A 26,562-nucleotide genomic window follows, 5' to 3' on the forward strand; every position below is an offset into this window, starting at 1 on the left:
AGTGGCGTAGCGCCCAGGGGACAGAGGGTGTCTTGCGCTGGGGGTGCACCGGTGTGGGGGCGGGGTGTGGGGCATGGCATGGGCATTCCAAGGTGTCCTGGGGCAGGGAAGGGTGTGTGGCAGGGGCGCAGGACACACACATGCCCTGGGCAAAGTTTCCTCTTGCTACGGCACTGGATTGCTGTTCTCAGGAAACGTCCTTCCTCCTTTTTACACCTCCACCCACATGCATGACTTCACCATCTTGTAACCATGAGGGTGGGTTGCAGGTCCTGTGTATCCCTCCATCTTATATTTATCCTATCCAGAAACAGACTTTCTATAATAAATCAAGTATATTGATTTGATATCTTTAGATATCTATAGATAGTAAGCGTTTGCTGTTCCATACGTTTTCCGCAGCAAGGATAGCGATCGCACAACAGTGGAAGTCCGCGAAGATACCGAATCTGGAGGACTGGAGAAATAAAGTCCAGCAATTATACATTATGGACAGAATTTCTTTAACCTAAAAGACCGACCAACTGAGGAGTATTACAGGATCTGGCAGCCTTGGATTAATTACATAGCTAAAGTTAATAAAATGTAGACTAAACTGTTAAGTGTTAAGGCTTAAATAATTATTCTTTCAGATGAATTTAATCTGTATTAATTCTTGCGTATCTTACTACTGTATTGTTTATTGTTTAATGGTAGAGGGGAAGTAAGCAGGGGACACAAGTTGGGCGGGGGGAGGGTGGGGTGGTTGTAAGGGAAAATGAACATATATCATATTGAGTAGTAATGTCTAGATAATGAGTAATATATTACTATTATGTATTTTTTTAAAAATTATTATTGACAGGACAAATTTGCTCTCATCTGTAAATGAATGAATTAATTATTTTTCCTTTCTACTGTGGGAAAAAGCAATAAATATATATATTCAAAATAAAGTATATTAATTTGAATAGGTAAAAGGCTCTGAGTAATTTTGTTCGTGGCATACACAGAGACTATATGGGCTCTGCTGAATATAATAGCCTTTGAGAACTCTGCTGAATTACCAGATTTTACATCCACACACACGTGTGTGTATGTATGTGTGTGTGTGTATATATATAAAATATATGGTTGTGGGTTTGGGTGTATGAAAGGAAAAAAACACTTTCCAAGTGTTCAAGGAAAATACTTATGTAGGGGTGAGCCTGCGAACCCGGCAGAGCTTCAGACAGAGCACAGGAATGCCTGCACCATCTGTTGTCCTCTGGGCAAGCATCCTCACCGGTCACAAGACCCCCATGACTCACAGGTCACAAGATGTCCTGGACAAAGGGACAAAAGGTGCGTACCTCCAGGTATGGATTAGGCCCAGACAGGAACGTTTCCTCTCGCACATACGCAGCCCCTATGATTCATGTATTGTGCAACATTCTCCCGCTCTCCCGCCTTCCTGAAAACCCTAATAAAAGGTGCCAGGGAGCGCCAGCTCGGCAGAGTAGCCAGATCCACGGATCACGCTATATCGCCACTGGCTTCTCTCCACCGGATGATATCGCACCGTCTCGCCTATTCCTTGCGTCGCCCGTAACGACTTCATACTTACATCAGTACCCAACTGGTTTGCTGTGGGAGAGGAGGATGGAACCTGTCCTCTATCCACCTTCCAATGCCCAGCCAGTCTAAAGCTTTAAGAATGTCCCACCAAGCAAAGCATTTGCTAAGCCCCAGGGCAGAGAACCAAAAGGCTAGAAATCACCATCCCTGTCAGATTATTGGCCGAGTCACACCCTTGCCCCTCCCCATCCTGCTTCTGCTTCCTTTATCTTATGTACTGTGAAAAGCAGACCATGAGGTGCCAGAGCAACAGTCACTTCTAATTACCAAATGCTACTATTTTAGCAATCAGATTATATTATAATAAGTAGGAGGAGATTAGGTTTGTATTTTGATAAGCTAATTTCAAAATCCACCCTTATAATTGCAGCTTTCCTTGTGCGGTTGCTAAAGGAATTTTTTTGGGTATGGCTTCCTGGCAGATAGGGACTTGTGCCATTATTATTGACTGGACATTCCTTTGTATGTGCTAACAAGCATCTCTGTGACAGCTGTCTTCATAAATCCAGACTGCATTTTATTTGCATCCATGAAGGGAGAGGGAAATATATGGCAAAGAGTAAACACAGAATATAGTCATGAAGAATCAACACTGACTGCAGGCAAGGGACTGAGAGAGAAGTTTAACTCTTCACACGAGCAATAGATCAGAGGTCAGCTGGCTGTTGTGCGTTTTCCAGGCTGTGTGGCCATGGTCTGGCAGTTTTTACTTCTAACATTTCGGCTGTATCTGTGGCTGGCATCTTCAGAGAGGCGTCACACTAAGTTGTGTTTCTCTCCCCATGGCACAGTGAAAGACATCTTACCATGACATGCCTCTGAAGATGCCAGCAGGTGAAACATTAGGAGCAAAAACTATGGGACCACAAACACACGGCTCCGGAAACCCACAACAGTCAGTTGATTCTGGCTGTAAAAGCCTTCAGCAATACATAGATCAGAGGTCATTGTTAATTTACTGTTTGGCATCCATTAAATACCCTCAGTTTCTCTGTCAGCTTTTCTGTAAGCTGATACACAATTTTTTCTTCTGCTGTTCTAAATATAACATCTTCTCAGCCTTTAATTAAAGATTCTGGTTGATGCCAACCAGCAGATGATAAATTACCAGCAGTGTTCAATCTGTTCAAGGGCGGGGGGGGGGGGGGGCAAACCCCTGATAGCATAAAGTGAAATTGCTGTGCTATTAAAAGTCTCAGTTATAATAGGGTTTAGAAACGGATGTATACCCAATCCCCAACTAACTTGATAAGCATCAATGCAACTGCAGCTGCAATAAAGTGTTACTTCCTTTCCTCAAAGTGTTCCAAAAGTTATCTATTTGGATGTGTTGCCAGAGTTTATAGTGCATTCTCAAGCGTGAATTAGAAGCATATCTTCCCGGAACCATTACTTAATAGTTGTTTATTGTTGTGCACACAAGTTGTTTATTGTTGCGCACACAAGTAAGTGATATGCATTGGATTGATATCTAAACACTAGAGTCTATCTATAAAGCATCCATCTTTGGCTGCTCAGGTGTTAGTTTCTGTGTTCCCTAGCATTTATTCTAAAAGTTTAGATTTGTAAAATCAAAGGCTACGATCATGCTTTTCATGCTTGATTTCAGCAAAGTTTATATGCAAATATGCTCCAGATGAGCATCTCAATCCAACATTTTATCCTGGTGTGGAACCCCTTGATGGCTGCATTCTCACTCTTTCCCCTCCTCCACAACCATGAGGGTGTTCTCACTAATTTCAGTAGTAGAACCTGATCTCCTCATGCAAATTAAAATGTAAATTAACTCTATTCAATGAAAGGAATGAGGATGGTTATTCCTGTGTAGGCACAAGATCAGTGCATAAAAATTGCCTTGCTTAGTCACACCAAAGCTGGACTTGGTGCAGCATTCTATCTCAAAAGAGTTCCTCAGGAAGCTCCCGTTCATGACCATGCTGGATATTAACTCAGCACACAGAACCTTTAGTGTGGCTAATAGCTGTTGGAGACTTATCATCAGGATGGGTCTAATCCCATTCTAAGCTAAAAGTGTTTTTATGCCTCAGTTACCCATGATGCTGCTCTCACTGGTGAGACTGGTGAAAGAAACCTGTGGTGTAGTGGTTAAGAGTGGTGGATTCTAATTTGGAAATCCAGGTTTGATTCCATATTCCTCCACATGAAGATTACTTGGGGATTTTGGGCCAGTCCACCGCTCTTAACCACTACACCACAGGTTTCTTTCACCAGTGAGAGCAGCAATGGCGTAGTGGTTAAGAGCAGGTGTACTCTAATCTGGAGGAACTGGGTTTGATTCCCTGCTTTGCCGCTGTGGAGGCTTATCTGGGGAATTCAGATTAGCCTGTACACTCCCACACATGCCAGCTGGGTGACACTTGGGCTAGTCACAGTTCTTCTGAGCTCTCTCAGTCCCACCTACCTCACAGGGTGTTTCCAACTCTTCTTCTTCTCCACATTGAGCCTGCTGGGTGATCTTGGGTATTCACGGTTCTCTTAACTTTCTCAGCTCCACCTACTTCATAAGGTGTCTGTTGTGGGGAGGGGAAGGCAATTGTAAGCCACTTAGACTCTCTTTAAAAGTAAAGTGGGGTATAAAAACCAACTCTTCTTGTTCAGGTGCTCGGGAGCAATAGCCGCAGAAGGCCATTGCTTTCACAGTCTGCATGTGAGATCCCGAAAGGCACCTGGTGGGCCACTGCGAGTAGCAGAGAGCTGGACTAGATGGACTCTGGTCTGATCCAGCTGGCTTGTTCTTATGTTTTATCCCTGAAATCAGGCTCCATCCCTGAAGACTGGAAGATGGCCAATGTCACACCAATCTTTAAGAAAGGATCTAGGGGGAACCCGGGAAATTACAGGCCAGTCAGTTTGACATCTGTTCCTGGTAAATTAGTAGAATCTATCATTAAAGATAAAATTATAAAACATGTAGAAAAGCAAGACCTGCTGAGAAAGAGTCAGCATGGCTTTTGCAGAGGCAAATCCTGTCTTACAAACTTACTAGAGTTCTTTGAGGGTGTAAACAGGCATGTGGACAGGGGTGAACCTGTGGACATTGTCTACTTGGATTTCCAAAAGGCTTTTGACAAAGTTCCTCACCAGAGACTGTTGAGAAACTCAGCAATGAAGGAATAAGAGGGGAAGTCCTCCTATGGATTAAAAACTGGTTGAGGAACAGGAAACAAAGGGTGGGTGTAAATGGGAAGTTCTCACAATGGAGAGATGTAGGGAGTGGTGTCCCCCAAGGATCCGTTTGGGGACCAGTGCTCTTTAATCTATTCATAAATGACCTGGAAGTAGGGGTGGGTAGCGTGGTGGCCAAGTTTGCAGATGATACCAAATTATGTAGGGTGGTGAGAACCACAAAGGATTGCGAAGAGCTCCAAGCGGACCTTGATAAATTAGGTGAGTGGGCTCAGAAATGGCAAATGCAGTTCAATGTAGCAAAATGTAAAGTGATGCATATAGGGGCAAAAAATCCAAACTTCACATACACGCTACAGGGGTCAGTGCTATCAGTCACAGACCAGGAAAGGGATTTAGGCGTCTTAGTTGATAGTTCCATGGGAATGTCAACTCAATGCATGGCAGCTGTAAAAAAAGGCAAACTCTATGCTGGGGATCATTAGAAAAGGAATTGGAGAATAAAACTGCAAAGATTGTCATGTCTCTCTTATATAAAGCAGTGGTGCGACCGCATTCTTGGAGTATCTGTGTCCAGTCTCTGGTCGAGCCGCGATTCTCAAAAAAGGATATTGAGGAGATAGAAAAAGTGCAGAGAAGGGCAACAAGGATGATTGAGGGACTGGAGCACCTTCCCTATGAGGGAGAGGCTGCAGCGCTTGCCAGACTCCTTTTTTAGTTTGGAGAGGAGGCGGCTGAGGGGGGGGGGATATGATTGAAGTCTACAAAAATTATGCATGGGGTAGAAAAATGCTGACAGAGAGACATTTTTCTCTCTCTTTCTCACAATACTAGGAACCAGGGGCATTCATTGAAAATCGCTGGGGAAGAATTAGGACTAATAAAAGGAAACACTTCTTCACTTGAACGTGTGATTGGTGTTTGGAATATGCTGCCACAGGAGGTGGTGATGGGCCACTAACCTGGGATATAGCTTTAAAAGGGGCTTTCTGACAGATTTTATGGAGGAGAAGTTGATTTTATGGCTACCAATCTTGATCCTCTTTGATCTGAGATGATTGCAAAATGCCTTTAACAGACCAGGTGGATCGGGAGCAACAGCCAAGCTATAGGAAGGCCATTGCGTTCACATCCTACATGTGAGCTCCCAAAGGCACCTGGTGGGCCACTGCGAGTAGCAGAGAGCTGGACTAGATGGACTTTGGTCTGATCCAGCTGGCTTGTTCTTATGTTCTTATGTTCTTCATTTGGTATTAAAATTGTGTGTCTCACATTTTTAGCATTTCCTATTTATGCAAGATTAATTTTTTTCTGCCTACAAGGTGACATTTACTTGAGCACAGCCATAAAAAAAGACTTGAGTGATTTTTCTAAATAATTTTTAGTTGAAGCTTTTGATTTTACAGCAATGGTATAACAGTCAAAGTGTGGTACAGGCAATGAGACTTATAAAACAGTCAGGAACAGGTATGGGTGTAGGAATATCTGCCAGAAAAGGTATGATAATATATAATTCCATTATTGACAAGAATTGTATTTTATAGTAACTGCCTTGTAACATAATGGCTAAGGAACTGACAAATGTGGTTATTTCTTAGGATATCAGTAGTAGTTATGGATGTCTCTTGCCACAGAATTGTTGCTCAATGGGCTACAACAAAGGCCCTTTCTGCATGGACGGGTGAGTGGGGGTGCACCAACATAATTGCAGTCAATGCACCCCCCAAGACCGTTCACACGCCATTCTGTGAATGGCCCTGGTGCCCAAGTGGCTTTTGCACGGGGCTGCTGCTTTTTTCCCGCTCTTACCTCCTCTCGGCTGCCATTGATACAGAGGCCAGGGGACACGCCCCCATGGCCATGGCGATGCCTCCAGGGACGGAGGCCAGGAGGCATGTCCCTTGGCCTCTGTACAGCGGCAGCAGCCAAGAGGAGGTAAGAGTGGGAAAAAAGAGGTGCGGGGAAAAACGCTGCCTTCCACCTCGTGCAGTTCTCTTGGTACCAGGTAGAAGATGCTGCTTTCTAAAAAACTTGCTCATTGAGCAAGTTTTGAAAGCAGCGTTTTTGTACCGTTTGGGGGGTGGTGAGCATGGCAACTGTGTGAACAGTGCCCCAGGGATGTTTTTACCATCCCTAGGGTGCTGTTTTCTGCCCATGCAGAAATAGCATACGTATGCATCTTTAGTGCTATAGCACTATCCAATGAAATCAGACAGGGTAGAGAGAAACTTACTTGCCCAAGATCACCATGGATAAGAGTGGGAATTTGAATCCATATTCTCAAATCCTAGTCAGTCAGTCTTAAGTTACAACTGTACCACACCAACTAGCCTTTCATAGCTATTGTGAGGATACAATGAAAAAAGTGAGAACCATGTAATGCAGGGGTCCCCAACCTTTTTGAACCTATGGGCAAATTTGGAATTCTGACACAGCAACAAAATGCCACAAAATGACTTACCACAGGTGGCGCCTGCCACAAAATGATTTCCACAGCTTAACTTCAGTAACATAGTGCTGATACTTGTGCTATGGTGACAGCTGCTACCAAAAGCAATATATTTTTAAAAATATAAACAGCCAATCAAATCTCCAGTAGTTTTGCCTTGCTGGGCAAAAGCTCTATGTGGCCTGCCCACTTTTCTAAAAACCCTGATGTAATGGGTCCTTGAAGGGTGGGCAGGATACAATAAGTGATACAAACCCAACGACCATCTTGTAAATATCCTCTTGCCCAGCAGCCTGTGGTTAGAATTATTTCCAAGTGCTGCAGAATTTGTTACTGTTAGGGCACAAGGGACCGATGCCAGTACATTTATAGCCCAATCCGCAGCCTGAGGCGGTTGATGTTTGTGCTGCTGCCCTGCTGCCTCCAGAGATGCTGGGAGGGAGAAAAAACAAAAAGCCTCTCTGGCCGCCAGAAAGCCCTCCTCAGTGGAAAACGGAAGGGTGGCACAAATCTGTCTTGTGGCTTAGGAGGTTAAGAGCTCGTGTATCTAATCTGGAGGAACTGGGTTTGATTCCCAGCTCTGCCACCTGAGCTGTGGCGGCTTATCTGAGGAATTCAGATTAGCCCGTACACTCCCACACACGCCAGCTGGGTGACCTTGGGCTAGTCCCAGCTTCTCGGAGCTCTATTAGCCCCACCTACCTCACAGGGTGTTTGTTGTGAGGGGGGAAGGGCAAGGAGATTGTAAGCCCCTTTGAGTCTCCTACAGGAGAGAAAGGGGGGATATAAATCCAAACTCCTCTTCTTCTTCCCTGTTGCCAGTGTTCCTGTGTTGACTTCAGTGCCCATTCAGCATCCCCCATCCTAGACTGAGCTATTAGGCAAGCACAAAAAAATTCTACTAGCTAGTGGCTTGTGTGGGCTTAGTGGCACACTTTGTATGGCCCCATTTTGTCTTCTAACATGTCATTCATCACAAAAACACAGAGACATCCAGGATTTTCATTCTTTTTTTTTAATAATAAATTGTGCCAGCAGAAGCTTTTGAAAGGCAAATGATAAATAAATAACAGTTAAACTGAGTTCCTGAGGAAGAACCTACCACATGAAAGAAGGTCAGATAGATGTAAATATCAAAAACATGGCATTATTATATAAAAAGTAGTAATACTGAATCTTTCATAGATCGCCACAACACAAGCACTGCATACCTCAGAACACTCCTTTCATACAAATGTAAACAAATACACAATCATGTTGTTGAGTTTTTAGCCTGATGGATTTACAGGTGGTGTTGCTTCAGGTATCTAGACAAAGGGTAGGATATGATAGGCTAAAATGTTAAGGAATAATATGTGAAATAACATAGAAAGAAAATGAAGCTTTAGATTTAGAAAACGTTTAAAGCAAAAAAAAACCCCACAGTGGAATATTGCCCTCAAATGTTATTGCAATCAATCATTTAAAATAGGCCTGTTAAACTAATTTGGATTAAGGATTTGAGAAAAACAAACAAAACAAAACTAGTTATATATAGAATATAAATGAAGATACATATGGCTTAATTATCTTTAGTATTCCATTATCACTTTGAATAATCTTCACATTAACATAACTAATAAAAAGGCATATTTTAAACTGTTTTTTCTTAATATTTTAGAGTATGCTTGCATTTTGATAGAGAAGAAGGATTACGACGGTTCATCATAAACAGATGAACACAATATAACAGACCAGGTGCAATCAAGGCCAGCATCTCAATACCGAGGTGGGGGGGCGGGGCGGGCGGGGAGGGTGCTTCACATGAACAACTATGGCTGCAAATCCCGACCACATTCTCTTGGTGCTGGATAGGGCTGTCACAAAGAATAATTCACAATTTCAAGCCACTTCTGAACAGCTACAGTCTTCAATGACTCAAGGTGATGTTCATGAAGGGTTACCAAACAACATATCTCAGGAAAAGATCTGAGTTATAAAGCCTGTTATATTGTTGCAACAATAGATGATATTGTCTGTTTTATTCTGCGCTTTGACCGTATGTGCAGTATCCTCACCTCTGAAGTGGTCAGAAAGAATCTACTGGATATTTCAAGATATGGTGCTATAGCCTGTCTCTTCTTGAGTCTCAGGGCTTGCTTTAATCAGGGGGCAGCTACACAGAGAGGAATGATACTGTCACTGGATTACTCTGAATGTTACTGCTCCAAAGAGTCCTATTAATTTTAAGGATAAAACAAAATAAATAATTGGATACTAGCAACTTTTCTGTTGCTAGAAGGGAGGACCAGGGTGATCTCACCTTATTTCCCTCCTCTCAGCAGTCCTGTCCTACACGGGATTTTGGCCACATGAATCCCATTACCCCTCACCAAAGCTTTCTCATGACTCAAATGTGGCTCTTCTGCTCTCTTGTGCCACCAGAAAGGCTGTCGGTATCAAACTGAAGGCTCCTGAATCAAGCTTAAGGCACAGAAAAAAATTCTTACCTATACGTTTACATGGAATATTAATTAATACTATATGGTGAGTTTCAAAACTGCGGAACACTGTATATCACATCAAATGAGTTTCAGATGGAAGCCATGTTGGTTTGCGATAGAACAGGTAGATCTGAGTTCACTAGCACCTTGGAGGTCAACAAGGTATTGGGGTATCAACTTTCAAGAGTCAAAATCCAAAGTGTGTATTCTCAGATTTTCAGACTCAGTGTGTATTCTTTGACTCTTGAAAGCATATACCCTGAAAATCTTACTGCTCTCAAGGTGCTACTGGACTCAGATCCACCTGCTAAGTGAGAGGGTTGCCTTATACAGCAGGCAAAAAATGTTCTGCTATTTTACCCTTTCTTTGGCAGGATAAATCTTTTTATGAAACAAGACGATTCCACCAACCTCTCCCACCCTCCCTCCACACTGTCAATCCATATTGAATCAATGCTTTGTAATTTGTTTTCTAAAACACAGAAAGTTGGTATACAATCATAATAGGGGGGGAAAAACCATCCACACAATACATTATCAGCACACAAATCCTGAAGGTCTAAGTTGTAGATCCCTCAGCAAAATCAGTACACAGGACCTGCCTGTGAATGGCAAGAAAAAGATCATTTCAAACAGGAAAACAAACTAATCAGCCCATGCAACATTCTCCACACACCAGTCACTGAAATCATACCCCGACTGCCACTTGCTCACACACTGATTTCACTATATTCCCAAAAGAGAGAGAAATAAGCAGCTTCAAAAAAAATTTTTTTTTTGAAATGTGGAAAAATACACATAAAAATCATGGTGTGAATAAAAAATGGCACCAGTAAATTTAGGACGTTAAAACAGTGGACTTTTTTGTTTTCTCTTACTAAACATTATTGCACAGAGACCTCGAATCACACGTTCTTCAATCTCACACATTTCCTCCAAAAAAAATGTGACGTAAGTGCGATGGATAATTTTTTTAAAAAAATGTAGAAAAGAAGAACAGCAGCATGATTTGTCAAACTTAATCCCTATAATTTAGTAGGAAAAAAAATAACCCTGCAATAAACAAAATATAAGTGCTCTTTGCTCACTTAAAAAAAATAGCATGATGCTGTGGAAATCTGTAAATACTTAAGAGTGGGCAACACAGATCTAGAAGGAAAAAAAAATTGCTAGCAAACCCAGCCTTGGAAATCACGATGAAGATCCAGATTTCAAGTGTATTCATCTACGTAGCTATTTACAGTGCTAAATGGCCTAAATCAGAAAGCTTCCGGTTAGGACCTTGTCCACAAGTCCTTTACTTCCCAGACTCCTATTGGCCTGAAGTAGAATTAACTGCAATTAAGAACTATATAAAGGAAAATGCTAAAATTGTGATTTTTTGCTTTGAGAACTCTGAACAATAATTTACACATATACAGGTTGACAAGCTCCAGTCTGATCCAGCCCATCTTTGCTTCCTCTATCAGAATTTTGAGACTGGTTTACTTCTAGCCCAGAAGGCTTTGGATATCTAAATGGGTATCCATTGTCATCGAAGAACCTTCTGAAAGTGAACTCGTAGAATGCGTGCTCAGTATGCTTGCCACTAGAAGGGGCCTGTGGGTCCCACGCCCTGGTGTTATCCTCACTCGTGTCGTTCCAAGGACTATCTTCCTCAACTGGATCAAAATTGGATGTATCCGTCGGATGGCTAATCTTTGGGATGTAGGGAGCCGGCTGCCTGCGACAGTCAGTGGAGAAGTCTATGGAGTCAAAGAAAGGGTGAGCCTTAATGTCGTCTGCTCCATTTCTTCCAAGCCTCTCTTCAGCAGAGCAACACAGTTTTGTGATCAGGTCGCTTGCTTCGGGACTTAGCTTGACCTGGGAGGGAATGTGCAGGGTGTTCTCCCAGTTGATCACCTGAAGAACGCAAACAGCTAGTTAGCATCCAGTAGCATTTCTGGTGTACTGCCCAGAGCCCTTTGGGGATTGGGCGGTATACCAAATCCAATCAATCAATCAATCAATCAATCAATCAATCAATCAATCAATCAATCAATCAATCAATCAATCAATCAATCAATCAATCAATCAATCAATCAATCAACAAACAAACAAACAAATAAACAAGCTCAACTAGATAGCTGGTACCACTGACAGATACATTTATTTCTCTATTCCCTGTTCATCATATTCCTTGTCACAAATAGGTCTGAGAAAACACCTAAGAGAATGGCTCAAAACCCCCAACCTAAACAATATCACAAATGGTGGCTCATTTCCCCACCAACAAGACCACTTTGGAACCAATGATTCTGGTTTTCATCACCCCAGGAGCCCAATATTGTCAACAGGTACATCTCAAATTTGATCAGTAAAGGGGAACAGGCAAGCTAGACCAAAGATTAAACACTGTAATGTCCCACAGTCTACCAGGAGAGCTCAGAGGGACTTCTACCTCCTGGATTTTGAGCAAAGATGTAAAACAGAATTATTCCACCGAGCTTTTGGAACAGTCTGAGTCTCAGCCAAAGAGAATATTTTGCTAGTTTTGCACTAAGTGTTTTAGAATGATGATTTAAATGCCGTTTTTAAAATGAATTTTAATATATTATTTTAATGTATTTAATTATGAGATTGCATACATAGTTATTTTGCCGATCTGGATAGCCCAGACTAGCCTGATCTCCCTAAATCTTAGAAACCAAGCAAGGTTGGCTCTGGATAGTTGTTGAATGGGAGGTCACCGTTAAAGTCCAGGATTCCTACGCAAAGACATGCAATGGCAAACTACCTCTGGATGTTTCTTGCCTTGAAAACCCCTTGAGAGTTGGCCGTGACTTAACAGACCTTTACACAAATATACAGTTTTACTGTATATTGTACTATTATTCTTACCCAGCTTGGATCCTGATAAGTGGGCAAATAAATAAATATGCACACTTTGCAGTATCAACCTATTTCTGGGGAACTGCTCAAAATCTAACATCAGCAAACCCAGCTGCAGTGTATTTTTCAAACTGTAACACACTATCCAGCGTTATCGTTGCAGTTAACTAGAGTGAATTTACCTTCAGCTGGGTTTCTGTGGGCGAGGGAGCCAGAAAGGGAGGCTGCCCTACCAGCATCTCAAAAAGAATCACACCAACGCTCCACCAGTCACATAGCTGAGTGTATCCTGAAAGGCAAGCAGAAGAATGTTTTCTTCAACTGGCAAGAGCAGGGTTGCACACGGTTATTTCCTGCTATGTTCTAATAACAATTTCGTTTTAAATTATCACATGTAAGTGTACAGTTTCATTTCAAAACAATACATTGAGGCCTGAAATCATGACTGACAGCCTAATCTGGGGGGTGGGGGGCAGTTGTGGAAGTGGCAGGGCCTTACGTTAGCAGATTTGCCCTCCCCAGAGCTTCTACCCCAACCAAGCGGGAAATCTGCCAAAGGGTTGCTGAAGCAACCTGTCAGGACGCCCCCGTGCCCTGCAGGTGTAGCAGGGGTGTTCTGGAGGCGTGGCCAGGGGTGGAGCGTATATTTGCCAATTTCCACTCCGGCATTACCTCACGGGATGCAGCACACGGGGCATGGAGTTACGCCACCCTTTTGGGTAGCATAAGCCCACTGAGCCCAATTCAGTACTTTTCAGTTGCGGGGAGGGTTGGGGTTTTTTTGGTTTGCCTCCCTGCACTGCTGAAAAGTCCTCTGGAGGTGGCAGAGTGGCACCACAGTGGCGATGACCCTGGCCACCCCAGGACACGTGATTGGGCTATCTAAAGACTGCCTCAATGCCTTCTGGTAGTCAGCCTTAACCTGGCCGCTGAAAGCGAAGTGGGTATTCAAAGGAGTACTTGGCAAAGTTATTATTCACTATTCTAGCACACAACTGTTCCCTTTCAAAGGTTCAAATTCTACACAGCATCGCCCTTCAATGGTGCTTCTGCAACTGTCAAACAGAACCTGGACCATACTGTCATTATCAGTATGAAGAAAAGGCTCCATTTCCCCATTAGGAAAGACCAACAGCTAGTTTTTCAAGCCTCTGCCTGCAGCATCCTTCCATGTAAGAGGGACAACTATTTCCTCTGCCCTTGCTGTTGACCCACTGAAAAAGCAGCAGTGGCGTAGGAGGTTAAGAGCTCGTGTATCTAATCTGGAGGAACCGGGTTTGATTCCCAGCTCTGCTGCCTGAGCTGTGGAGGCTTGTCTGAGGAATTCAGATTAGCCTGTGCACTCCCACACACGCCAGCTGGGTGACCTTGGGCTAGTCACAGCTTCTCAGATCTCTCTCAGTCCCACCTACCTCACAGGGTGTTTGTTGTGAGGGGGGAAGGGGAAGGAGATTGTCAGCCCCTTTGAGTCTCCTGCAGGAGAGAAAGGGGGGATATAAATCCAAACTCTTAAAACTCTTAACCAGGACATCTATGTTGAGATAAGGACTTGAGCATCAACTGCATGGGACCCTGTGACATTTGTTCTCTCTGGCCCCTGTGGAAGCTTTCTTCTGCTGATCATTTCCTCAGCTGCTAGCACTGCTGTGTGCACAAGATCAACATTTCTCAATGTGCCCTTATGCATGAAAAAGTCCAACACCAATAAGACCTTTACTAGGCATGTCATATGGAGAGACGTTACATTTCAACCGTAAGGTTCAAATATTGGAATATTAGAATATCCAAAAAAGCTAAATAGAATTTTTTAAAAATACAAAGCTTATAAAAATATACTCCTGCATTCTTTGAATAGTTAAATCAGGCTAGTTAAAATCAGATCCATTAGAAAGCATGAAAAAGTTTTAGCTGCACAGAAAGCTAGTGCTGGAATGGATGAAAGCTTCCGTAACAGGTGATGAGAAGCAAGGAAGAAGAGTTTGGATTTATATCCCCCCTTTCTCTCCTGTAGGAGACTCAAAGGGGCCTACTAACTCCTTGCCCTTCCCCCCTCACAACCCTGTGGGGTGGGTGGGGCTGAGAGAGCTCAGAAGAACTGTGACTAGCCCAAGGTCACCCAGCTGGCGTGTGTGGGAGTGCACAGGCTAATCTGAATTCCCCAGATAAGGAATTCTCCACAGCTCAAGCGGCAAAGCGGGGAATCAAACCCGGTTCCTCCAGATTAGAATGCACCTGCTCTTAATCACTATGCCACTAATGCTCCTTTTGGGGTGGGGGATGACTGTACAGGACCCATTGGGATAGGATAGAATAGGATTTGTTGCTGAAAGGCAGTCTATAAATGTAGTAAATTAACAAAGTTCATGTGACTTCATTAATTTTTCTCCTGTGAGAGGTTGGGGTGAAACAAAGAGTATGTTGGGAAGTGATTCTGATCTCTAATCCTCAGAAAATTAGGTAATATATCCTCGGGATGTCAGTTCTTTGAAACCTTTTTTTAATTAATAAAAGCAGTATTAATGTTCCCACAAACATCTTCCCACAAATCTGATCCTAACCAGCCTGTGAATGTGTAAGTTAATTCTGTAAATTATCCCCACCAGCTCTTTCTTTAAATTTGATCTCAATATCTTATTGTCTAATTCTTCAAAATCTTCTGGCAGAACTTCCTACATGCCAAAATCCTTCTGTAACAATCTGAACACCGACTCTGCGCTATCAATTCTACTTGTACTTTCTTTCTACCTTTTAAAAAGAAAAATTCAAGAACTGAGTAGGAGTGAACATGGAGTTCTTGCATCTCTTTCTCGCTTTTGTTCTATCTCCAGTGAGTTTTCTGGGCATGTCTGAGCAGTGCTGTAGGGGAGGAAAATGGCGCCTGGGGCAAAATGGCACCCCCTCCCCCACTTACCGTTAAAAGAGCAGCCTGCTCTGGTCCACGGAGGCTGCTCCGGGTCGCAGGGGCAGTCTGAGGGGGGGAGCGATTCTCTGCCCCCGCCCCCCACGCCTGCACCCAGGGCGTTTGTCCCCGCCCCGCCCCATGGTAGCTCCGCCTATGTGTCTGAGCCATAAGGACCAAGACAGTATTGACTCAGTAACTCAATGGTGGGCTTATGCTTCAACAAGACAAAGAGCTGGAAAGCACCTACAGCCGCCAACTTGGAGCTTTCCTTGACCCATTGATATTTTTTTGATAACAGGAAACAGAAGTCACAATAGCTGCCTTCAAGTGAGACAGAGGCATGCTTTACCTTTACGGAGCAGGACTTCTGGTGCAATGTAATTGGGAGTGCCAACTAACGAATGGGCTAAGCATCTCTGATGTTGCTTCTTAGCTCTTTGTTCCAGGGTCTTCAGCCTGTCGCCACATCTACAGTTAGACACATCATCCCAGAGATCGCTTGGCTCCATGCTGTCCTGCCTGATATGACTCCCTTTTAAAGAAACAGGAAATGAACGTGATTACACGGAAGGATTTATAAATCTGCTCGTCAGAAAGAGAAATTTATTCCACTTACTATGTTTCATTTTGAATCACACATATACACTAAAACGTAGATTTTGTAAGCTTTGCCATTTATTTTTGTCATGAATTAGTTTTTTACTCATGTATTTTGACTGATGTATAATATTCAGCTTACACATTTGGTAAAAAGCATAATTTTGAAAACTAAGCAACCAGTCAACTGGTAAGACAATGAGCTACTCTCCTGTAACTCAGGCTGTTTCCGCACACACATGGAAACGCCCCTCCACCGGCATGAATTGTGCCGGTGGACTGACTTTCTCCACAGACGGAGAGGTGGCTCCGCACAGAGCCACCTCTCCGTTGGCCCCTTCAACTCACCGTCCCACGCTGCTCTGGAGGGCTAGAAGGACACGCCCACGCTGCCTCTGACCCCTGGAGGTCGGAGGGCAGTGCCAGCGTGTTCCCCAGCCCTCTAGAGCGACGCTGGACGGGATGAGGAAAAACAGCATCTTCTCAGCAGTGCGGTTCGCACCGCGCTGGTGGGAAGACAGTGCTTTTCAAAAACCTCGCTCAATGAGCGAGGTTTAAAGTGCCGGCTTCACGCCGCTCTGGGGTGGCCAGGATGCTTTGCAACAGCGCTCCTGCGCGAACGCTTCCCCAGGGACGGTGTTTTTGCTGTTCCTGGGGCGTTCTATTCCGTCCATGCGGAAAGGGCCTCACTGTCTTACCAGAAAACAAAAGGATCAGTTTGGGGGCATTAGAAATGGCCACAAACAACATTGTCCAGTATGTAGTTTCTAGGGACTGCCCACTCATTTGCCAAGACCGTTTGTTTTGTAAAATGCCTACTATATCATGTAGCCCTGCCCCCACCCTCCCAAAGTATAAAAGCACAATACCTTTCTGATAGTATTTTGAATTGTGCGTCCATCTGAATCCAGTGCAGAGGCCAAAATCTGTCAGTTTGATGTGCCCATCCAGATCAATTAGGATGTTATCCGGTTTAATGTCTCTATGGATAAACCCCATTTTGTGCACACTCTCTATGGCCAACGTGAGTTCAGCCACATAAAACCGAGCTAGGTTTTCTGGAAATACTTCCATCCGTATCAGCAAGCTCATCATGTCTCCGCCGGGGATGTAGTCCATCACAAAGTAAAGGCTATCTCTATCTTGAAAAGAGTAGTAGAGCTTAACCACCCATTCGTTGTCTGCTTCTGCAAGGATGTCTCTCTCGGCCTTGACGTGAGCCACTTGGTTACGACTCAGCACATCTTTCTTCCTGAGGGTCTTCATGGCGTAAAGAGCGTTGGTGTCTACTTTGCAGGCAAGGCAGACTTCTCCGAAAGCCCCAATACCCAGAGTCTTGATTTTCACAAACATTGATTTGTCCATCTTGGCTCTCTTGAGCCTGTTGTAGTTGGACTCTTTCTGATAAAGGATTTTCCTCATTTGTTCTTGCTCTGCTTCAGAAAGTCCAGCCTTCAGAAGAAAGGGACAGGGGAAGGAGTGAGGAATCAAGACAATCAGTTTTTAATTAGAGAGCACTGTACAAATGTCTATCTAGCACAACACCTTAAAATTCTCCCTTAAAAAGCAAATGTATTGTCGAAGGCTTTCACAGCCGGAACACTAGGGTGTTGTGGGTTTTCCAGGTTGTATGGCTGTGTACCAGTAGCATTTTCCCTTGACGTTTCGCCTGCATCTGCAGATCCAGCCACAAATTCAGGCAAAACGTCAAGGGAAAATGCTACTGGAACACAGCCATACAACCTGGAAAACCCACAACACCCAACTCAAAATGTTTAATGCAACACATACAGGGCTGTCTGAAAAAGGGTTGCATTCTACTCTGTTAATTTAAGTTGGCATACGACCAGGGCCATTTTGTGATGTTGCAATCATAATACAGAGGCATAAAAATCTAGTACAAGTCTCAAAATTCATCATTTCAAGATCACAACAAAGTTTCTCTCTAAATAAAAAATATTTCTAGGCCACATGGCAAAGAACATGAGGATGAAAAATAAGAGGGCACTATTTGGGGAAAAAATCTCAGAAACCAGTAAGGAGTAAGCAGGCTTCCAGTGGACAGTGATTTGTGGTATTCCACTCCCTTCCTCTGTGATTGTGAGAATGTGAAGAGGAGGGGAGCAAAAATGATACCCATTGCAGTCCCAAGGATGTACAGCATCAGGGCATATTCTCACTATAATTTATTTTTGGATGAAATTATTACATTGCCTCTTATATCATATCAAATACAAAGGTATGCCATGTTGCTTTTATCCCACTCTGACTTTTTTTCTTTTACGAAAGAAGTACACAAAATTAATTTACTTTGGCCATTTCTTGCTCCAGTTGTAGCCGCCGATTAATTTTTTGCTGGTAGGTCTTTATGACATTCTCTACATGCTGCTCCATGTAGAATTTAAAGGCAAATGGTGAGTAACTCTTGATGCGGGACTCTCTTTTCTCTTCATCTTTGCCACCTTTTCGCACTGGCACTGGCGACGTCTGGATTTGCTTTTTATCCTTGCCAGATTTTTCCACTTTGACGCTCTTGATTTTATCATTTCTTTCCCCATTTTCCTCTGCTTTGTTGCCTGGTGAGTTCGAGACTCCTCTCATTGTCTGCTCGATTCCTGTACGTAAACAGTTGATATCAAACTGCTCGGAGTTACTAGGCAGCAGAAAATGTTTAGGATAGGGTGGCGGCGGACACCTAAGCTCTTGACTGCTATAATCAACTTCTAGCGGATAAGCGTTAACTCCTCCAACAGGAAGGGGGTGCTGTTCAATCATCCCTAAGCCGTCCACAGCTGAAGACTGTGCAGGTAACCAGCCAGGATGAGCAGGGCCCACAGCGGTCTGAGGTTCAGGCCTCATCACTCTTGTGCTCTTCACTGGCTGCAGGATATGAGCAGAGGTGACTGCTGTGATGGTGTTGGGAGAACTAAGGGAAGGGTCACCTTTGCCTTGAGGAGTCTGCCTCATGGATACGGGCATCTGCTGCTGCTGTTGGTGATTGTTGAAGGAGTTGGTGCGGCTCAGGACACAAGCATCTGGTCTGAAGGGCACATGCTGCCGGGGCGATGCATCCAGTGCCTGGTTCTGTAATGAATCACGGCGGGAGGAAGAGGAAGAGGAGGAGGAGGAGGTTGTTTGCCACTGCTGAACTTGAGGGTTGTTCATGTCATACAGGTCCATGTTGAGGCTGTTTCTAGATGGGGTCAACAGACCCTGTGGTGGGCTGTCTGAAAATTCATTTGTAAATGCTGGGCTTCTGGTGATCACGTGCATTGGGTGAGAAGCTTGGATGGGTTGCTTGTGATGAGAATGTGGCATGTACAGACCGGCTGTTGCCTGCTGGAACCCATGGCCAGAGCTATTCTGAACCACCGTCCCTTTGTTTGGAAGGCTTGGATACCCTCCGTCCTGTTGTAGCTTGTTCTGAAACGACTGACTCCTCTGAATGCCATAGCTGAGAGCATCCCCCTGCACTATTATGGGCTGCCTGCTATAATGTGGGCTGTTTGAGCCATGGTTACTTTGGAGTTGCAAAGCTTGGCTGTTATGACTAACCACCGGATAATTTATTACTGGAGAATCTATGTTTGCAGGGTATGATTTTTGCTGGTGACTCCCAGGTGTGTTATGCGAGCCAACAACAGGTGGTCTTTGTACAGGAGCACTCATATTTGCAGACTGGGAAGCAGAAAGCAAGTAGTCCATATACGGCCTGGGAACCTCACTGAGCATGTTGGCAGCTTCTGCCCCAAAGCCTGTCCCATCATAGCCTGGGTTAGTGATCTGGTGATAGGGTGGAAAAGATTCACTGGATCCTTCAAAACTTGGCCTACGGCTGATGTTGTTCGACACAATGCCTTTTCCTATGTGGGAAATGAAAGACAATGAGAAGGAAAGTGTTAGGAAACCATGAGGGCACTGGCTGCAGCATCATGCCATTTCCAGGTTAAAAAATGGAAGTGATATTGGTAGCTGTAGGAATCTCTGGAGAATCTGTGGTTTTATCACAGAGCTTCTGACAACTCCTAGAACTACCCTACATCATTTCTGTTTTTTACTAGAAGTTACGTGATTCACAGTTGGCGCTGCAGCTACTTTTCAGAGCAATAGTAGGCAACAAGAGGAGGGGACAGATGATTCCTCTCCTTGACCAGAGGTCTAAGACCTAACCCAGCATCAAAAGTTAGGTGGTCAACTTGCTCATCTTGGCAGGTTCAAATGTAGTTCTTGAATAAATTCACCTTTCCATTGTGCAAGTTGGGAAAGGGATACAAGAGGGAAAGCGGTAAGAGCAAGTCATTGGATGCTGTTTTTTTGTTTATTCCCCCAAAGCAAAAAGGAGAAAAGAGCTAGCGAAGGTGATGCAAACAGCCCAAAATGGGGTAAACTCATTTCTCCTTCTTTTGCCTTTTTTCCTTTTGAATGTCAACTGTACAAAAACTTCGCGTTTTCCTTATAAACACAATTCTAAACTTTTCAACATTAAATTAAGCTGCTGTAAGCCTTCCAGTTGGTTGCATCAGTCTTTACCACATCAAATGACCTTGGAATGGAATGTCAAGCAGAGATTGCCACACAGATCACAACTCTGAGGTATTTTCTTCCTTGAGGAACTACAATTAACAGGGTCAAGGTAGTTTCAAAGTTGCTTTCTTGTTTAAATGGGATCAAATCCAGTTTAAACAACATAGGAACAGGGAACATTCACGCTTACCCGGAGAAGTCTGCTTGATCACACGGACTATTTGTTCATTTCTAGGATCTAAGTATCCCATCTTGCTAATGTATTCCAAAGCTGCTTCTATGCTTCTGCTGCCAGTCTGTTTGAGGGCTCTTATCGCCATCTCCTAGATAAAACGAAGAGACAGACACAAATGAAGGCTCCACAAATGGTCTGAAGGTATTTGAGAGCACAGACTGTTCAAGCTAAGATAATATGAGTGTACTCAAGGGGTCCAATTCAGCCAGCTTTTCCATTCAATTTCACTTAGATTCCCTCCTTACTACAGCCCCCTCAGACATCACATATGGCTTTTGTCCATGAAGATCTCGTGATCTACAGCGTGATCCTTTCAAAAGTCAAAGGAGGCTCCACCTTCCTTTTTCACCAACTGAACATCTGGCTGAATGCAACCCAAGGCCAGGACAGAAGGCCCACATGTTGCTCTAAAAGCTTTAAAAAGGGCTTGGACAGATTTACGGAGGAGAAGTCGATCTATGGCTACCAATTTTGATCCTCCTTGATCTCAGATTGCAAATGCCTTAGCAGACCAGGTGCTCAGCAGCAGCAGCAGCAGCAGAAGGCCATTGCTTTCACATCCTGCACGTGAGCTCACCTGGCGGGCCACTGCGAGTAGCAGAGTGCTGGACTAGATGGACTCTGGTCTGATCCAGCAGGCTAGTTCTTATGTTGCTCTTTAAAAAAACAAGAGCACAATATGAGCATAAATTAACACATTTGGGCTTTTACCGCATTAAAGAATTCTAAATTGTATGAAGTTTCACAGCACAATAACTAATTAATAAAATCTGCACATGGATATAACCGTGTTTGCAAAGAAAAATGACTCTCTTTTGAGATGCTTCTTGTACATGTCATAGTGGGCACCATTTCAGAAGAGGCACACCTTCCTATGCAAGAGAGAGGAAGAATTGCGTAAGCTGGAAAAAGACCCAATTTTCATACTACTTCCATTACAAATAATTGACTAAGGACTAAAAAAAAACATGCTGGTTAAAATGAACAGTTTTTAAACTGATCAGCTAAACACTGCAATCCTTAAAATAAACGAGTTTTGCTATTTTTCAAGATTCCCCCTAATTATTGCTTTATTATTTATTTATTTAAGTATCATAGTCAGATACTCAGCTCTGGAGAACACACCTTTTACATTTTATTATCAACAACATGGCAGAGCTGACTAGAACTGATTGGTTTTGAATGTTCTCAAAACAACGGTATGACATAGCAACGCAAGACACAAACACAAGAGAGATGATTTCTGGCAACGGTTACAGGATGCAGCTCTAAAATGAGCCGTGTTCTCCTCTCCCAGCAGCAGCTATGAACGGCATCAGCCTTTGCCTACTCACCGATTGCCTTATTTGATTAAAAACAGCTTCTGAAACATTTAAATCCATCCAGAATAGTTCGTGTGGGAGTAAATATAAAAATAAGAACAAAAACAAACCAAAATGGATCATTCTTACTTCACACACATATTTAAAGCATTTATTGTCCAACAGATAGCAGGCAAACTTGTAACAAGGGTCAGGTTGTTTATTTAGGGAACAGTTTGCAAAACCATCTCATTTATTCCACAGAGAGGGAGGAAGCATGAAGGGGACAGGAATACAGTTCTAGATATGGGCAAAAAGGAGAAGAAGGGGAGGAGGATAGCTCAGTCTCCCCAGATCTTGGGAGTTAAGCAGGGATGACAGTTAAACAGGAGACCACCAGGAAAGAGTGAAGAGGAAGGCAATGGCAAATGACTTCTGCTTTTCATTTGCCTTGCTGGGACTGCCATTAATCAATTGTGACTTGATGGCACTTAGGAGAAGTTGCCTTTGAACGTATTAACCTGCCTAAAAGAAATTAAGACACTGGTCCATCCAGAGTTGTCTACTCTGGCAAGACTCTTTAGGGCACAGGTGTCAAGCTCGCGGCCCTCCAGATGTTCATGAACTACAATTCCCATCAGCCCTTGCCAGTATAGCCAATGCTCATGTTGGGAGGGACTGGTGGGAATTGTAGTTCATGAACATCTGGAGGGCCGTGAGTTTGACACCCCTGCTTTAGGGTCTTTAGGTAGAGAGAGATCCTACCCATCATCTGTTACTTGAGATTTTTTACCTGGAAATGCCAAGAACTTCACCTTCTGCATACAAAGCATGTGATCTAACATTGACCCACAGCCTCTTCCAAGAACATGGAACAAATGGATATGCATGAAACACAGGGAAATAATAAAGAGGGGAAGAAGATCTTTTATTATTCCACCTGGGTGGGAAATGTGAAAACTCTTCCATGCTCAGATTATTGTCCTGTTTAAAAGTTTGAAGATCCAGTATTTAGGGTCAAGAGAAATTGTAATACCACATACATTTCCTACCCATTCTGCTGCTCTTTCATGTGGGCATTTGATGATCTACCCGTATTTGGTTGTTAATTGACGGCTGCTAGATTTAGAAGAAGAGTTGGTTTTTGTATCACACTTTTCTCAACTTTTTCAGGAATCAAAGGCCCCTTCCGCACACGCAAAATAATGTGTTTTCAAACCACTTTCACAACTGTTTGAAAGTGGATTTTGCTATTCCGCACAGCTTCAAAGAGCACTGAAAGCAGTTTGAAAGTGAATTATTCTGCATGTGCGGAATGAGCCATAGATTCCACAAGGTCCATCAAATCCAACTCTGAAGAGTCTCACAGCAGTTTACAATCACCTTCCTTCCACTCTCCTTGTGAGCTAGCTGCAGCTGAGAGAGTTCAAAGAGAACTGTGGCTAGCCCAAGGCCACCCAGCAGGCTCCATGTATAAAAGTGGAGAAACGCACCGCCCCTCTGTGGAGGAGTGGAGAATCAAACCTGTTCTCCAGACCTTCTTTGTTCTAGAATGCGCCACTTGGGTCTTAGTGAACTAGGTAGGGACTAGGACCCAAGCGGAGCATTCTAGAACAAAGAAGGTAGGAAATGGTGAATTAATAAACAATTTTACTGTCATCTTTCAGTGGAAAAGGGGACAGTAGCCAAGAGATTATCTATAATCCAGGAAACTTAAATTCATTTCTGTCACAAACTCAGTAGGTGACCTTCAACAAGCCACTCACACACATGAAGCTGCTTTATACTGAATCAGATCATTGGTCCATCAAGATCAGTACTGAGTAGTTGTCCTGGGTCTCAAACAGAGATCTTTCACATCACCAACCACCTGATAATTTTAGCTGGAGATGCCGGGGATTCCGGAATCTTCCATATGCCAAGAGGGTGCTCTGCTGCTGAGCCAAAGCCTCACCCCCACCCCCTTTCTTTGGCTTCTAGGCTGCTCTTTCCCATACGGGCTCACGGTGGCTTACAACAATTCATATAAAACATTAAAGCCAGCAGCACCTGGACATCATTCAAATCTACTCTAAATCCACTTTAGATTCCTATCTGCAATATGTGGAGAAGGATACCAAGCTGTGTTGCAAGGTACTATGAAGTCGATCGTGATAATACATCTGAGGTGCTCTGAACACTGAAGAGCAGTCGATAAACACTAAATATCACGGATATCAGGGAGGAATAAAACATGATCCTAGTTCACATGCCTGGAGACAAAAGAGACTGCTTACAGAGACAGAATGGTGGCTGAACACAGAAGATAATGACTGGGTTATTAGTTAACCATCACCTGAGACTAACACACAAGCAAGGATAACAGCCTCTTAAGTTATTCAGACACCCATCCTACACTGGCGGCTAATTCCACCTCCAGTTGACTCCTAGGTTGAGATTAATGGATTGTTTTGTCAGCTAACCAATTACACGAATACACTCCTACCTTACTTACTCCAACACGCTGTTCATTTTTTGCTCAGTCACTGACAAGTGATTTATTAAAAGGAAAAGAATTTGCTGCAGAATGCATTCAAATGATCTTACATATTAGCAAAGCTACCCTTCTAGAATTTCAACATTTTTATACTTTCTATTCACTCGCGGGTACAAAATGCACCAGAGGACTCTCCCATTCAAGTCCAAATATTGGGCGTTGTCCAAAGTTGTGTGTGTTCCTACATACATTCTACACAGATCCAGTACTTGTGCCAGAGGGGAGGTTCATACAGGAGTGGATATGGTATCTGTTGCTTTCTGAATATACAAAAAATGATTCCACATCATCTTACTGGACTGTCCAGAAATAACTCATTGGACAACTCTAGCCCAAAATGGCTAGATAATTTTATATGAAAGAAGGATACTAGCCAATCTACAGCCTGAAAGCTGGTACAGTGACCACAAGGGAACTGGAAATCCTCTGGTTACAAAGGTCACCTCAATTATTAATTCACTAGGTAGATATATATGCTGACCACACAGCTTTTACATATGACCTGTCCTTTCCACTCTGCAGTTTGAGAACAATACCTTCTTTATAGGTTTATTGCAAGCAGTGATTGATGACCTTCTTGAATTTCATTTAGAATGGGCTCGTCTCAAATGAACTAATTTAGATTCAATCCATGGCCTCCGAGTGCCACCTCTGGCACCTGTGCCGTAGGTTTGCTATCACTATCCTATCACCTGGGACACTGCTGCTGTGTAAGGAACCCAACAGCAGCTTCCTCTCTTAGGTAAATTACAAACCAAATGGGGTGGCTAAAGCAGAAGAAGGACTAGAGCTGAGCTAACCATGAGCTGAGCTCAAACTTTCAGATGGTCTCTGCTCAGTGCACAATTAGCATAGAAAATCCAAGTTGAGAACATCTGTATTTTCAACTCTAATTTCAAGCATTAGTTGTACCATCAGTTATAAGGATCACTATCTGAAAAACTCTGACTATCCAGAAAATGCTATAAAAATGTCAACTATAAAGGTCTATAACAGACCGTAAAAGAAAACACAGCTCCATTAGTCAGCTCCAGAACCCGAAGAAAAGGTTATTATTATGTAATAGCGAGGAGATGTTTCTATTCATTCCTCACCTGAATGCTGTGCACACTGAAGGCAAATAGTTGTAGACCAATTCCCCCGTTTTAGCCTCTCTGCTGGCTTTCTTCCCTGTTCATGTTGGCAGAGACCAATTCTAGTTGTTTTTTAAGACTGTCCAGCAACATTTTTCATTACAAAAAAAAAAAAAAAAGAGCCAGGTGCCAGAACATATTTATATTGATTGTCATGAGTAAAGATTGCTCAAGAAGTTATGGGAATAGACCCCCCCCCCCAGGTTACATCTGAAGGAGGCTAAGCCATCCAAGATTATGACAAAGGAAATTATTTAACAGCCACAAAAAATTAATAACTTGCTTTTCCATTCACAAAGAAGGGTAGGCAACAGATGCAGGAAACAGATAAGGGTTTTCCCAAGGGAGGAGACAGGAGAAATGCCATGCCAAAATGGTATCTCTGTAAGAGAAGATTCAGCCTTCTAATGCATGCTCAATGTTGGGGAAGTTTATTTGTGGATGAAATATCAAGCAATCCTATATTTCGTGGAATAATTTCACTACATGTGTTTCACACACTCACTGCTTAATATTTCTGAACTGTTGTTTGTTTATTTTTATAAGCTGCTTTCCAACAATTTCAAAGCAAAGTACGAAACGAGAATATAAATAATTTAAAACAATTAAAATATGTTATAAAATGTTATGGCACTGATAAAAGACCAGTCATCTGTCGCAGAGCAGACCTTCTTCAACAGAACAAAGGCAGGCAATGGAGCTGCAGCAGACCTACTGCACTGGCCGAATACTTTGATAAATAAGCAGACCACACCAGAAGTAGTTAACTTCAACAAAGTAGTTAACTT

At 43.2% G+C, this 26,562-nt stretch overlaps 1 protein-coding gene across 2 annotated transcripts in view; it reads right to left on the reverse strand.

Annotated features, from left to right (window-relative positions):
• Positions 1-8,189: 8,189 nt before the first annotated feature.
• Positions 8,190-26,562, reverse strand: part of LATS2 (large tumor suppressor kinase 2) — a 49,977-nt gene continuing 31,604 nt past the window's right edge. The window contains exons 2-8 of one of the 2 annotated variants that reach the window (XM_048494641.1): positions 21,382-21,460; positions 20,760-20,892; positions 18,356-19,908; positions 16,915-17,497; positions 15,798-15,980; positions 12,729-12,835; positions 8,190-11,577 (exon numbers count right to left, since the gene is read on the reverse strand). In XM_048494641.1, coding sequence (XP_048350598.1) covers positions 11,083-11,577; positions 12,729-12,835; positions 15,798-15,980; positions 16,915-17,497; positions 18,356-19,908; positions 20,760-20,889 — 3,051 coding nt within the window. In that variant the 5' untranslated portion in view covers positions 20,890-20,892; positions 21,382-21,460 and the 3' untranslated portion in view covers positions 8,190-11,082. The remainder of the gene's footprint in view (positions 11,578-12,728; positions 12,836-15,797; positions 15,981-16,914; positions 17,498-18,355; positions 19,909-20,759; positions 20,893-21,381; positions 21,461-26,562) is intronic. The other variant, XM_048494640.1, reaches the window with a different exon arrangement.

The sequence above is a fragment of the Sphaerodactylus townsendi genome, linkage group LG04 (assembly GCF_021028975.2).
Source record: "Sphaerodactylus townsendi isolate TG3544 linkage group LG04, MPM_Stown_v2.3, whole genome shotgun sequence".
NCBI lineage: Eukaryota > Metazoa > Chordata > Lepidosauria > Squamata > Sphaerodactylidae > Sphaerodactylus > Sphaerodactylus townsendi.